Source organism: Giraffa tippelskirchi, chromosome 7 (genome assembly GCF_054371585.1).
Source record: "Giraffa tippelskirchi isolate mGirTip1 chromosome 7, T2T-mGirTip1v1.2.pri, whole genome shotgun sequence".
Taxonomy (NCBI): Eukaryota; Metazoa; Chordata; class Mammalia; order Artiodactyla; family Giraffidae; genus Giraffa; species Giraffa tippelskirchi.
The window spans coordinates 90,990,385-91,004,594 of NC_137281.1; the positions used below are offsets into that span (position 1 = coordinate 90,990,385).

Sequence of the window (14,210 nt, forward strand, 5' to 3'; positions counted from 1 at the left end):
AAAAAAAGGCCAGGAATAGACATAAGAATATTACGAAAGGAAAACTCTCATTGCTAATAACAAAAATATAGTTAAGGAAGTAGATCAATCACTTTTAAAGCTAATAAGAAGGTTAAAAGACAAAAGTATCTATAATCATAGTAAGTAATTAAGGGATACATACATAATATAAAAAGATGAAAAATATGATGTCAAAAACAAAACATAAATGTGAGGGTGTAAAAAGCAAGGTGCTTAGAATGCATTCAAACTTAAGAGATATTCAACTCAAAATATACCTGTATAGAAAATACTGTTATATATGAACCTCACGGCAATCACAAACCAAAAAAAAATAATAGATACATACACAAAAAAGGAAACAGAATCCAAACAAAACATTAAGACCATCATCCTATCACAAAAGAAGAGAAGAAGAAAGGAACTAAAAACCACTATAAAAACAAGCCCCAAACAATTAAAAGATGACAATAAATACATACCTATTAATAATTACTTGAAATGTAAATGAACTAAATGCCTCAATTAAAAGACACAGAGTAGCTAAATGGATAAAGAAAAATAAGACTCATCCATATGCTGCCTATGGAGACACAGTTCAGATCTACACACACACACACAGTCAAAGTGAGGGGTTAAAAAAGGTATTCCATGCAAATGGAAAAGAAGCAAAAACTGGAATAGCAAAAGTTATATCAGACAAAATTAGACCTTAAAACAAAGACTATAACAAGAGACAGAAAAGGACATTGCATAATGACAAAGGGAAAAATCCAAAAAGAAGATTTAACAATTATAAATATAGACATCTAACCTGCCTGCCAATGCAAGAGATATAGTTATGGGTTTGATCCCTAGGTCAGGAAGATCCCCTGGAGGAGGGCATGGCAACCCACTCCTTTTTTCTTGCCTGGAGAATTCCATGGACAGAGGAGACTTGTGGGCTATAGTCCATAGGGTCACAGAGAATTGGGCAGGACTGAAGGGACTTAGCATGCACACATGCAAATACATAGAGCAAATATAAACAAACAAAAAGAAAAAAAAACCCTCAGTAATAGTAGGGGATATTAACACCACAGTTTTATCAATGAAGAGATCATTCTGACAGAAAACTAATAAGGAAACACTTGTTTTAAAGGACATATTAGACAATTAGATTTAATAGATATACATAGAAAATTCCATCCAAAAGCAACAGAACATACATTCCTTTCAAGTGCTCTTGGAATATTCTCTAGGATAGATCACCTTTCTAGGCCACAAAACAAGTGTCTACAGATTCAAGACTATTGAATTCATATCAACTATCTTTTCTGACCATGACCCATGAGATTACAAGGAAAAAAAAAAAGCTTCAAAAACCACACACATGGAATTTAAACAACATGCTACTAAACAATCAAGGGGGTCACTGAAGAAATAAAAGAGGAAATTAAAAAAAAAAAAACTTGGAGGAAAATGAAAGTGGAAACATAGCAATCAAAATCTATGGAACCTGTGATGATGTAGAGGGGTGGGAGAGAGATTCAAGAGAGAGAGGATTTATGTATACTTATTGCTGATTCACTCTTTTGTACAGCAGAAAGTAATACAACATTGTAAAGCAATTATACGTCAACAACAAAACAAGTAAATAAGTTAGATACAAAATTAAAAAAAACAACATTTATGGGATGTAGGATGAATGATTCTAAAGAGAAATGTTTATAGTGGTACAAGAATACCAAGAAAACAAGAAAAATCTCAATCAATCCTTACAAGTAAAGTAACTGAAAAATAAAAACAAACAAAATGCAGTTAGTTGAAGGAAGAAGATAATAAATGCCAGAATGGGAAAAAAAAAAATGAAGTAGCTCCTGAAAAAAAAATAGATCAGTAAAGGTAAAAACTGGTTGGTTGAAAAGAAAAACAAAGATTGATAAACAATTAGCCAGACTCATCAAGAAAAAAAGAGTAGTCACAAGTAAATGAAATCGTAAATGAAAGTTAACCAATACCACTAAAAATACAAAGGATCATAAGAGATTATTATGAATGATTATATGTCAATAAATTGGACAACCTAGAAGAAATGGTCAAATTCCTATAAATGCACAATCTCCCAAGACTAAATCAGAATAAATACAAACTATGAACAAATTGATTACCAGTAATAGAACTGAATCAGTAATTAAAAACATCTCAGCAAAATTTTAGGACCGGAGGGCTTCACAGGTGAATTCTACCCAAAGTTTAAGGAAGAGTTAGCACCTATAATTCTCACAATATTTCAAAAAATTGAAGAGAAAGAAACACTTCTTAACTCCGTATAAAGGCCAGCATCAATTTCAGATACCAAAAAACGACAAACGCTACAAAAAATTATAGCCAATATCACTAATGCACACAAATGCAAAACTTCTCAACACAATATTAGCAAACTGAATTCAAGAACACATTGAAAGCATCATACATCATGATGAAGTGAGATTTTCCCCAGAGACACAAGGATGGTTTACTATCCACAAATCAATGATTTACTACATTAGCAAATTGAAGAATATAAACCATATGATCATCTCAATACACACAGAAAAAGCTTTTGACAAAATTTAACATCCATTTATGAAAAAATATCTCTGCAAAATGGATATAGGAGGAACATACTTTAACATAATAAAGGCCATATATGTCGAGGCCACAGCTCACATTATATTCAATTGTGGAAAGCTGAAGTCATGTCCTCCAAGATTAGGAACAAGATAAGGATGCCACTCCTGCCACTTGTATTCAGCATAGTATGGGAAGTTCTAATGACAGCAATCAGACAAGAAAAGGAATGAAAGGAATTCAAATAGGAAAGGAAGAATTAAAACTGCCACTGTTTGCAGATGACATAATACTATCTACAGAAAATCCTAAAGTCTCCACCAAAAAACTCTGGAACTAATAAATGAATTCAGTAAAGTTGCAAGACACACAGTAGTATATAGAAACATATTGTGTTTCTATAAAATAATGACATATCATTGGAAAGAGAAATTAAGAAAACAGTCTTACTTAAAATTGCCCAAAAAAGAATAAGATACCTAGGAATAAATATAACTAAGGATGTTAAAAAATGTGTATTCTGAAAACCATAAGCCATTGATGAAAGACTATTATACAAAAACAAATGAAAAGATATATCATGCTATGGACCAGAAGAATTAATATTGTTAAAATGATCATACTACTCAGGGAAATGTAAATGATGAGTCACTATGTAGTATTCCTGAAATTAATATATTGCATGCAAACTATATATGAATTTTTAAAAATTTAGAAAAAGGAAAATGTAGATAAATTGAACTTCATCAAAATTAAAACTTCAGAGGACATTTTAAGAAAGTAATGAGACAGTCTATAGATTTGAAGAAAATATTTGAAAATCATATGTATGATAAAGGTCTTATATTTAAAATATTAACAACTTATATCACTTAACAATAAAAAGACAAATAATATAATTTTTAAATGATCAAAGGATATGAGTATATGTTTTTCCAACCAAGATATACAAAGGGCCAATAAGCACATGAAAAGATGATCAACACCATTAGCAATTAGGGAAAATGCTAATAAAAACCATAATAAGATACCACTTCCTACCTACTAGCATGGCTAAAGTAAACAGGAAAAAAATAATAAGTGCTGGTGAGGATATGCAGAGATTTGAAATCCAAAGTACATACATTGCTGGTGTGATAGAAAAACTATTCAGCCTTTTGGGAAAACAGTCTGACAATTCTTCAAAATATTAAATAGCCCAGCAATTCCTCTCTCAGGGATATACGTTAGGGAAGTGAAAACATGTTCTTATGAAAACTTGCTAATAACTATTCACAACAGCATTATTCATAATAGCCACAAAATGGAAACAACTCAAATATTCATTAACTATTGAATGGATAAACAAAAGTGGTATATCTATACAATGGGATGTTATACAGCTATAAAAAGGAATCGAGTAATGATACATGCTACAACATTTATGAACATTGTGGTAAAGGAAAAAAAAAAATCAGTCACAAAAGGCAAGATATGTAATTCCATTAGTACTGAATCCAGAATAGACAAATACACGGAAATGGAAAGTGGATGTCAGGACTAGGGAGAAGGGAGAGTGGGGAGTGACTGTTACTGGGACAAGGTTTCTTTACGGGATGGAAAAAATTCTGCTTGGGAGTAGGACACACTGGTGTCCTTGAGGCAGTTGATGGAGCAAATCTAACACATTCTGTCACTGCAGTACCTGGGAGTCACTAGCCATTACATTTGAACCTATAGCAGGCAAAAATGGCATTTAAGAAAAAGGCAATGCATGGCTTAGCCTAAATAGAACACTTTCAAAAGCAATTTTTAAAAGTGTATATATAGTAGATAAAAGTCAATGGCAACCATCTAGATCTAAATACTAAAGAATATTTTCACTAAGTCTCATTGAGAAACTGGGAATAAATATAATTATAATAAATCAATTTTCATTAGAAAGTGAATACAGCTTGTCATATTTTAACAGACACAGTAACATTTAAATGTTGTTTTGTAAATTTAGTATGTATAATAACTATTGACTCACTTGAAAAAATTTTGTAATAAATTTTAGTATAGGGTAGACTGTATGTGTATGTTTGTGATACTGGTAGCAAAATATTAACTAGCATTCAATCAGAATGCTAACAAGTTAACTATTAGCTTATTTTTCTGATTATTTTTATTTGCTTGAAAAATTTTCCTATTAACGCAAATTTTTCTCTAATAAAAGAACAAATAAACATAGCTTTATTAACATTTTATTACAATGAATTACTTCTTCCTCCTCCTGAAAGTTATTTTTCTACTTCAGTTAATACAGTTGAATATTAATACTTTAATTATTTATATTCCATATATTATTTCAGCTGTCAATGCAAGTTCTTCAAAGATTTCTTCCAGGCCTTTGATTAAATCTTACAGTCCTAAGTAATTTTATTAGATCTGCCTTCATCTCTTTATTCTAGAGATATACTATAGATCAAGTGGTTGAATAATGGAATTAACATGGAATAGAACAGACTCAAACTTTCCTGGGTCTCTTGGATTCCTTGCTCTTGGACTCACGTATACAATCACAATAGAGCCATAGAATAGGGACTTCACAGTCAGATGGGAGGCACACGTAGAGAAAGCCTTAAACCACCTATCTGCTGAGAGGACCCTGAGCCCAGCTCTGATCACCAGGGTATAGGAGCTGGTAATGAAGAGTAAGGTAGAGAAAATGATGACTGAGTTACAGGTAGCACAGATCATCTCAGTGACGGGAGTTGGCATAAGGACAACTTTAGAAGGAGATCTGGTTCACATATGAAGTGATCAGTCTTACTGAGACAACAAAACTGGAGCTGAGACATTAGGTAAATAGACAAGAGGAAGTACAAGAAGCCACACACCCAGCAGCAGGCTCCCATACTGATATAGCATTGTACTGTCATGACAGTGGGGTAGTGTAGGGGCCTGCAGATGGCAAGGTACCTGTCAAAATCCATGGCAGACAAGAATGTCTCGGTGGTGCCCGTGGAGAATAAGTAGAACTTCAGGAAGCAGCCAGAGAAAGAGATGGTGTTGGTCTTAGAGAAGTTAGTGAGCATATTGGACACAGAAGTGACATACCACATACCACAGAGTTTAGGTTTCTAATTGAATTTCACAAGTTTCTTTACACAACTGGAAGCATTTAAATTGTAAAATTCCCAAGAGCTGTATAACTTACATGATATTTTCTAGAAAACCATGTCTCCTAGATAAGTACTAGATTCTTTTTAGAGTGGTGGCTCAGATGGTAAAGAATCTGCCTGCAATGCTGGAGACCCAGGTTCAATCCCTGGATCAGGAAGATTCTCTGGAGGAGGTATGGCAACCCACTCCAGTATTCTTGCCTGGAGAATCCCATGGACAGAGGAGCCAGGTGGGCTAGAGTCCATGGGGTCACAAAGAGTTGGACACAACTGAGCAACTACACTTTTTTTCACTTTCAATCCTTTATCAGCAACATTCTGAAGGAAGATTTAAAGGATGAAGTCTTTTTTTTTTTTCCAGGAAAATACCTTTACTGGATTACTGGATTTATCTGGAGTCTAGTTGCTAAGGAATTTAGTGTGTTTCCCCTGTCTTCTTTTCTTTACCCCAAGGGATTTCCTCATGTGAAAGAAGTGAATGGATAGTTGAATAGCCACTGTAATTCCTTCTTATCCTGCATTAATAAGCACATTTTTTGCTGCAATTTGGTCATCATCAAAATTGCCCTTATTATAACTTCTTAACTATTTAGCCATAGTAAGTCTTTTTTCTATACAATTTGATATTTTATACGTATTTAATGAAAAGAACTTTATTACCACACATTATTTGTTTAATTATTATAGTCATTTCATTAATTCTCCATATTCCACAATTTGCCTATTTTCTTTTATATAAGTAATTTATTTCTCATTCTTTTTTCCTACCCTAAATAATGCTTGAAATGTCACTGAAAGGTACTATTTAATTATAAATTAAATGAATAGTTTATTTTAAAATGATTAGTTCAAGATTTTATAATCTCAGGGACATAATCAAATAGATTCCTTTTGAAAATGTGTGATAGAAAGCAATCTTTTCAGGAATATCAAGATGGCAAAACAAAAAATGAGTAAGTATGCTGTGACTCATATTGCCCCATAAACTTTGTGAAAGATTTGGATAGGCCATAAAATACTTGAGAAACTTTTATTTTAAAGTAGTGATTTTGAGTCTGTGTTTGATCTCTGGTCTTAACAAATACCTATTAAAATATAAAATTAATATAAAAGTTGGAAAAATCATCTATAACAAAAAATAAATATATAAACAAGCATAGTAGTACTTTTTGTGACCTTTGATTAGGCAAAGATTTCTTAGATATGAAACCAGCATCACAAGTGATAAAAGGTAAAAAGATAAGTTGGACTTCATTAAAATTCAAAACTTCAAAGGACAATCATAAAAGTAAAAATGTAACTCACAGATTGATAAAAGATATTTGCAAAGTATTTATCTAATAAGTGACTTATATCCAGAGTAAATGTAAAGACCTTTACAGTTGAGAATCAGAAAGATGAATAGGCTAATGTTTTAAAAATCATCAAGGATTTGAATATATATTTCCCAGTGAAGACATGCAAGTGGCCAATAAGCACACTGAAAGATAATCAGCATCCTTATCATTAGGGAAATGCAAGTGAGCACCACAATAACATACCTCTTCATATATACAAGGATAGCTAAAGGACAAAAAAAAAAGAAAGATCAAACAACAAGTGTTGGTGAGTACAGAGAAACTGAACCCCATACATTTCATACTATGCTGATATGATAGTAAAGATGGCACAGTCACTTCAGAAAATAGTCCCACAATTCCTCAAAATGTTAAATGGTTAACATATGACACAACAATTCCTCTCCCTGGAGTAAACCCCCCAAAGTGAAAATATATGTTCACACAAAACTTGTTCATGTATAACTCACAATAGACCAATGATGGAAACAACTCATACGTCCATCAACTATTGAATAGACAAAATGTGGTATATCATACTAAGAAATGCTATTCAGCCATAAAAAGGGATAAAATACAAATAAACATGCCCAGCAAAAATGAATCATGTACACATTATGTTAAGTGAAAGAAATTGGTCACAAAAGGTCACACGTATTGTATGATTCCATTTATATGAAATTTTGAGAATAAGCAAATCTATAGAACAGGAAGTAGATTAATTGTTTCCAAGGACTGCAGAGAGAAAGGATGGGGGAGTAATAACTAATGAATTCATGGTCTTTTTGTGGAATGAGGGAAATTCTGGCTGACAGTATGAGATGCTATTGTTCTTGACATAGTTAGCAAAGTGAATCTAGCAATTTCTGTAACAATACCTGAGGGTCACTGGCTGTTATCTCTAACTTGTAGAATGCACAAATGATCTATCAGGAAAAGGCAGTCTACAGTTTATTTTATAGAGAATTTATTTTAAAAATAATTATTAAATTAAATTTATAATGGAGAAATAATGGCAACCATCTGGATCCAAATTCTGACTATTTAAATCTTGGTGAGAAAGTGGGAAGCACAATTATGATAAATGAACTTTTATATAGAAGTTAATTAATTTTGTCATGTCTTTAATATTGACATAGAAATTAAAATTTAAATGTTTTGCAAATTTAAGCATGAATTTTGGCTTACCAGAGAAATATTAGTAATAAATATTTGATTATTGTGTATATATGTGTGACTAATATGGTAACATCAAAATTTTAGCTAGTATTAATAAGTCGGAATGCCAGGAAGATGACTGATTATTTTTTCTTTGATTATTTTTATTTGAATATGAAAAAATTTTACTATTAATGTAAGTTTTCTCAAACAATAAAAAAATGGACAGATGGCCACAGTTAATAAATATTTAATTGCATTTGACTATGTTCTTCTCCCTCTCCTGAATATATTTGTCTAATGTGGTTAATACAATTGAATGCTAATCTTTCAATCATTTATTTCACATATATTATTTCAGTTGCAAACACAATTTCTTCAAAGATTTCTGCCAGGCCTCTGCCTAAATCTCTCAGTCTTAAATAATTTTCTCAGAGCCTTCTTCATCTCTTTATTCCGGAGACTATAGATCAAGGGGTTGAACAGTAGAGTTAGCACAGAATAAAACAAAGTCACATATTTCTGAATTCCGCTGGATTACCTGCTATTGGGCTCACATATACGACCATAATAGAGCCATAGAACAGAGACACTACAGACAGATGGGAGCCACATGTAGAGAAAGCCTTATGCTGGCCATCTGCTGAGGGCACCCTAAACACAGCTCTGATCACCAGGGTGTAGGAGCTAGTAATGAAGAGTAAGGTGGAGAAAATTAGGACTGAATTGTAGATGGCACAGATGATCTCAACGACAGGAGCTGGCACACAAGACAGCTTTATAAGCGGTCCTGGGTCACATAGGAAGTGATCAATTTTACTGAGACAACAAAAGGGGAGTTGAGAGATTAGATCTATAGGCAAGAGGAAGTACAAGAAGCCACACATCCAGCAGCAGGCTCCCATTCTGATGCAGTGTTGCACTGGCATGACAGTGAGGTAGTGAAGGGGCCTGCAGATGGCAAGATACCTGTCAAAGGCCAGAGCAGACAAGAAGAAGGTCTCAGTGGTTCCCATGGAGAAGAAGAAGTAGAACTGGAGGAAGCAGCCAGAAAAGGAGATGATGTTGGTCTCAGAAAGAAAGTTGGCTACCATGTTAGGGACAGTGGAGGTGATAAACCAGATCTCCAGGAAGGAAAAATTGGCCAGAAGGATGTACATCGGAGTTTTTAGTTGATGATCGCACCTCACAGCACAGATAATGCACAGATTTCCAACGAGTGTCAGAATATATGTCCCAGAAAAAACTGAGAAACAGAGGATCTGAATTTTCCAAGTATAAGGGAAGCCTAAAAGGATGAATTTACTCACAGAGCTAGAGCAATTCTCTATATGGGTATACTTATTTATTTTCAAAGCTGCAAAAGAATGGCAGATTTCCATATTAGAATTGGCCTTACAAAACCTTACTCATTAGGGCAGATGACTTGCTTTGAGCCACATTACTTTGTGCTGTACTTAGTTGCTTCCAACTCTTTGGTACCGCATGGACTGTAGCCCACCAGGCTCATCTGTCCATGGGATTCTCTAGTCTAGAATACTGGAGTGGATTGCCATGCTCTCCTTCAGGAGAGCTTTCCAATCCAGGGATCGAACACAGGTCTCCTGCATCACAGGCGGATTCTTTACCTTCTAAGCCACCAGGGAATTTCAAGAATACTGGAGTGGAAAGCCTATCCCTTCTCCAGCGGATCTTCCTGACCCAGGAATTGAACCATGGTCTCTTGCATTGCAGGCAAATTCTTTACCAGCTGAGCTACCTCTGAGCTACCAGAGATGTTACCATGATTTTCAAGTATTCATATTCCTATTCTGGATATAACAAAAACAAAGTGAACAAAGAGCTTTCCTAATTTCCTACAGCTAACAAAGTGTTGACAATAAGTAAATATGTATAAGGAATAATACTGAAAAAAAACCCACAGATCCCCCCCCCAAAAAAGCAAACAAATAAAAACATAGCCAAGTTAACTCAGTGTTTGTGATGTACAAAGACATTAAAGATAACGCTATTCAATATTCTTTGTTCTATTAGTGAGAAATACATTCAGTTGAATTAAGGATAATAAATAGATTTAAATCCTTTATACAACTTAAAGTTTTTTTGAGTTAGGTTATGAGAAATATTTCCATATCTTTTTAAGAATAGATTATTAGTCAATATTAAAATGAAAATTTACAAGAGTTCACATTTCAATTTTTCCCTTCAGTAAAAACACACTCTTGAAGATACATGTTAAAGGCAAGTAAATATCAATTATTAAAATATGTCATGTTTACTTATGGTCACAAAGAATGTCCTAAATTTTGCAATCTCAAGTACAAATAAAATTCCTTGCCTGCTACTCATTAAAAGTAACAGAAAGTACAGGGGATAGGCTTTTCTGAAAGAAGGCGTATCCATTCATTTACTGGAATTTTCCCTGATTTAAGATCAGAACACCCTCATATAGAGTGGGAATAAAAAGGAGCACCTGGCAAGATCCTTTAAGAGTTTTAACAAATGTTTGAAGTAATATTTTTTATAAGCTCTCCATAAAATCTTGGCTATGATTCGGGAGAAACAGTACTTTTATGATTCACATATTAAGTTATAAAACGAGAAGGGGTAGAAGAAAGAAATAAGGAGAGCTCAGACACATGTGAGCTTTACCTTACCAGAAGATACAAGGTGAATATCATAGAATTCTGTATAGTTGAAGGCCATTTTCCACAACCGAGTATTCAGAAAAACCAAATACAACAGTTTTCTCATATCTCAGAAAAACCAGATATAGTAGTGTTCCATGAATTATTGTGGGAATTCATATGAATTGCTGAATAGGCTTTTAGGAACAACATTGTGGGATTAAGAAGTCAGTCATGGGTACTCTTCAGGTTTCCCCTCTGTAGTTATCTCTTTTTATATAAACTGTAAAGGCAAAGTGACAGTGGCAAAGAGCATCATGGTCCAGACAGAATCAAATGAAGAATTTAAATATTATTCCCTTTTATGTTCTGTAGAGGCCATCTTTGGAAATTGGCTCTCTAGAGAGGGAATTCCTATTTTGGTCTTTATTCAGCATGCTGGATTAAGTTTCAGATTCTTACACATTTTTTATTCTAATTTGAAGATTTCTCTTTTGTAATAATGAGGAGTAATGGAAACAAAAAATTTGGCAGGGAAAGTTTGCTGTTTTAGCTATAAAAGGAAAGTAAATTTATCTTTAGTGATTAGAAGAAAGTTGTGACTGGCACTGAGACTTGATTTTACATTTGAAGAAAAGTCTCTGTAATAAAGGTTAGCATAACGATTAGGAGTCTGTGTATTTAACTGTATTAAAGACCCCTTTCCATGTGTTAATTCCATCTTTGATGCCCTACGCCAAGCTTACCACTACCACCACGTTGAGAGACACATTCTTTAGCTATGAGTATGATATTTTAAAATAAAAAGTAATTTATAAAAATTTACCATGCAGTCACTTTAATAACATGTTTGAATGATTCTGTACTAAAATATTAGTATTATTACATGGATATATACAATTTTACATGATGACTACCTAATTGTTGAGCCCTTAGGTGTGATAACCAGAGTTACAAAGATTATATTATATTAAGCCACATTCTAGAGTAGAATATTTCCAAATAATAGAATATTATCAAGTAAGATGTATACCTTAAGAGCTATCCATTATTGTATCATATGTGAATATAATATATAGAGATAATATAATTCTTAATTAATAGAAGTAACAAGAATGTCATGATAGATGTAGAAGCAAAAGTAGATAAAATTGAAACCCATTTTTGATAAAGTAAGCCAGAAATAGAAATAAATGATTTAACTTGGTAAAAAAGCCCTCTTCATCAGAAATAATTGGCAAAATCATACTTCAGTAGTAAAACACAAAAACATTACAATTAAAATCAAGCACAAAACAAAATATTCATATGACAGAGTTATTGTTTTAAGTGATTCATTTTCCTTTTTTACTAGAGGATAATATTTCTATGTTTCACAAATGTTAGACTAGGCAATGTGACTTGGTTTGCCCAATAAGACAAATTTACATATGGCATTTTAAAGAAAACCTTTAAGAGTCATTACACAATGCACCATAGCTTATTTTCCCGTGCAATAAAGTACACCCATGGCTGATTCATGTCAATGTATGGCAAAAAATGCTATAATATTGTAAAGTAATTAGCCTCCAATTTAAAAAATAAATTAACTAGAAAACAAAAAAACCTATTTTCAGGGCAGGAATAGAGACACAGATGTAGAGAATGGACATGTGGACATAGTGGGGGAAGGGAAGGGTGGGATGAACTGAGAGAGTTGCATTGACATATGTTCTTTACCACGTGTAAAATAGCTAGCTAGCTAGCAGGAAGCTGCTGTATAGCACAGGGAGCCCAGCTCAGTGCTCTGTGATGACCTAGAGGGGTAAGATGGGAGGGGAGGTACAAGAGGGAGAGAAAATATATATACCAACCAGAAGCAACAAGTCAATGCAAGTAAAAAAAAAAAAAAATAACTTGCTGTAAGTCACTGATACTTACAGGTACTTTTAAGATAACATAATTTGGGGAAAGTCAGTTGATACATCATTATCACTGCTCCTATATACACCAATGAATGAGACAAAGGTAATAATTTATAGGCATGAATATTAGGAAGAGAAATTTTGATTGTTGGCTAAGAAATGAATGTCTAACAAGAAGAAGAGAATCAACTAAAACACAAAATGATTCAATAAGTTGGCTAACTACAAAACATGTAGGTAATAAAACTTTCCTTTTATGGATGAGATTTGTAAATTCTTATGGGTAAATTATTTCACTTTCAATAGCAACACAAATCATCTGGAAATAAACTCTGAAAGACAGTACATGCACCATTAAGAAAATGTGAATCTTTACAGAGGTATATAAAAGAAAACCAGATTATCAGGAAAGTTATACCATGTTCTTTCATGGATTGACTTCTTAGTGTTAAGTACAAATGTTTAACACAAGGCAGTACACAAATCCAAGGCATTCTAGACAAATCCCAGTCAGACTGTGGGAGAGAAACTGTTATAGAAGTTTTCAACTTGAGAAAGAGATTTTAAAAATCTCCTTTGAAATAAACTCTCAGGATAATAAATGTATTTTGAAAAAGTAAAATAATGATGTAAGATTTGACCTTTCGGATACAAAAAATGAAAAGACAACTTACAGAATGGGAGAAAATGTTTGCAAATGTTGCCAGCATTACCCGAATATCAACATCAGACAAAAATATCACAAAAAAAGAAAACTACAGGTCAATATCACTGATGAACGTGGATGTACAAATCCTCCAAAAAATTTGCAAAACAAATTCAACAATACTTAAAATGATTATATACCATGATCCAGTGGTGCTTATCTCAGAGAAGCAAGGATGGTTCAATATCCACAAAACAATCAACCTGATACATTACATTGACAAATTGAAGAATAAAGATCAAATATCATTTTAATAGACCCAGAGAAAGCTTTTGACAATATTCAACATGCATTTATGATAAAAACTCTAAGCAAAGTGGAAATAGAGAGAAGGTACTTCAACATAAAAAAGCCATATATAATAATCCCACAGCTAACATCATACTCACTGTTGAAAATCTGAAAACATTTTCTTTAAGATTAGGAACAAGACAAGAATGCCCACTCTCACCACTTTTATTTTTCATAGACTCTTCAGTAGATGTCATTGGAAAATCTGGATAGCTACATGCAAAAGGATTAAACTAGACTACTTTCTCATGCCCTTTGTAAAAATTAATTTAAAATAGATTAAAGACTTAATGGGGTCACAAACAGTTGGACACAACTGAGCAACTAACACTTTCACTTCACCTTTTTTTTCTAAAGAGAAGTGTAAAGCCTCAAACCATAAAACTCCTAGCAGAAAATGCAGGAAGTATGCTCTCTGACATTGGTCATAGCATTATTTTTCTAGATCC

At 33.2% G+C, this 14,210-nt stretch overlaps 2 protein-coding genes across 2 annotated transcripts in view; both read right to left on the reverse strand.

Annotated features, from left to right (window-relative positions):
- LOC145512684 (olfactory receptor 11H6-like) overlaps positions 1-14,210 on the reverse strand; it is a 364,468-nt gene that overhangs the window by 210,597 nt on the left and 139,661 nt on the right. The window lies entirely within an intron of this gene.
- LOC145513830 (olfactory receptor 11H4-like) lies at positions 8,612-9,615 on the reverse strand. Its single transcript, XM_081510783.1, is given in 2 exon segments — positions 8,612-8,772; positions 8,775-9,615. Coding segments are annotated over 2 exon segments (1,002 nt in total).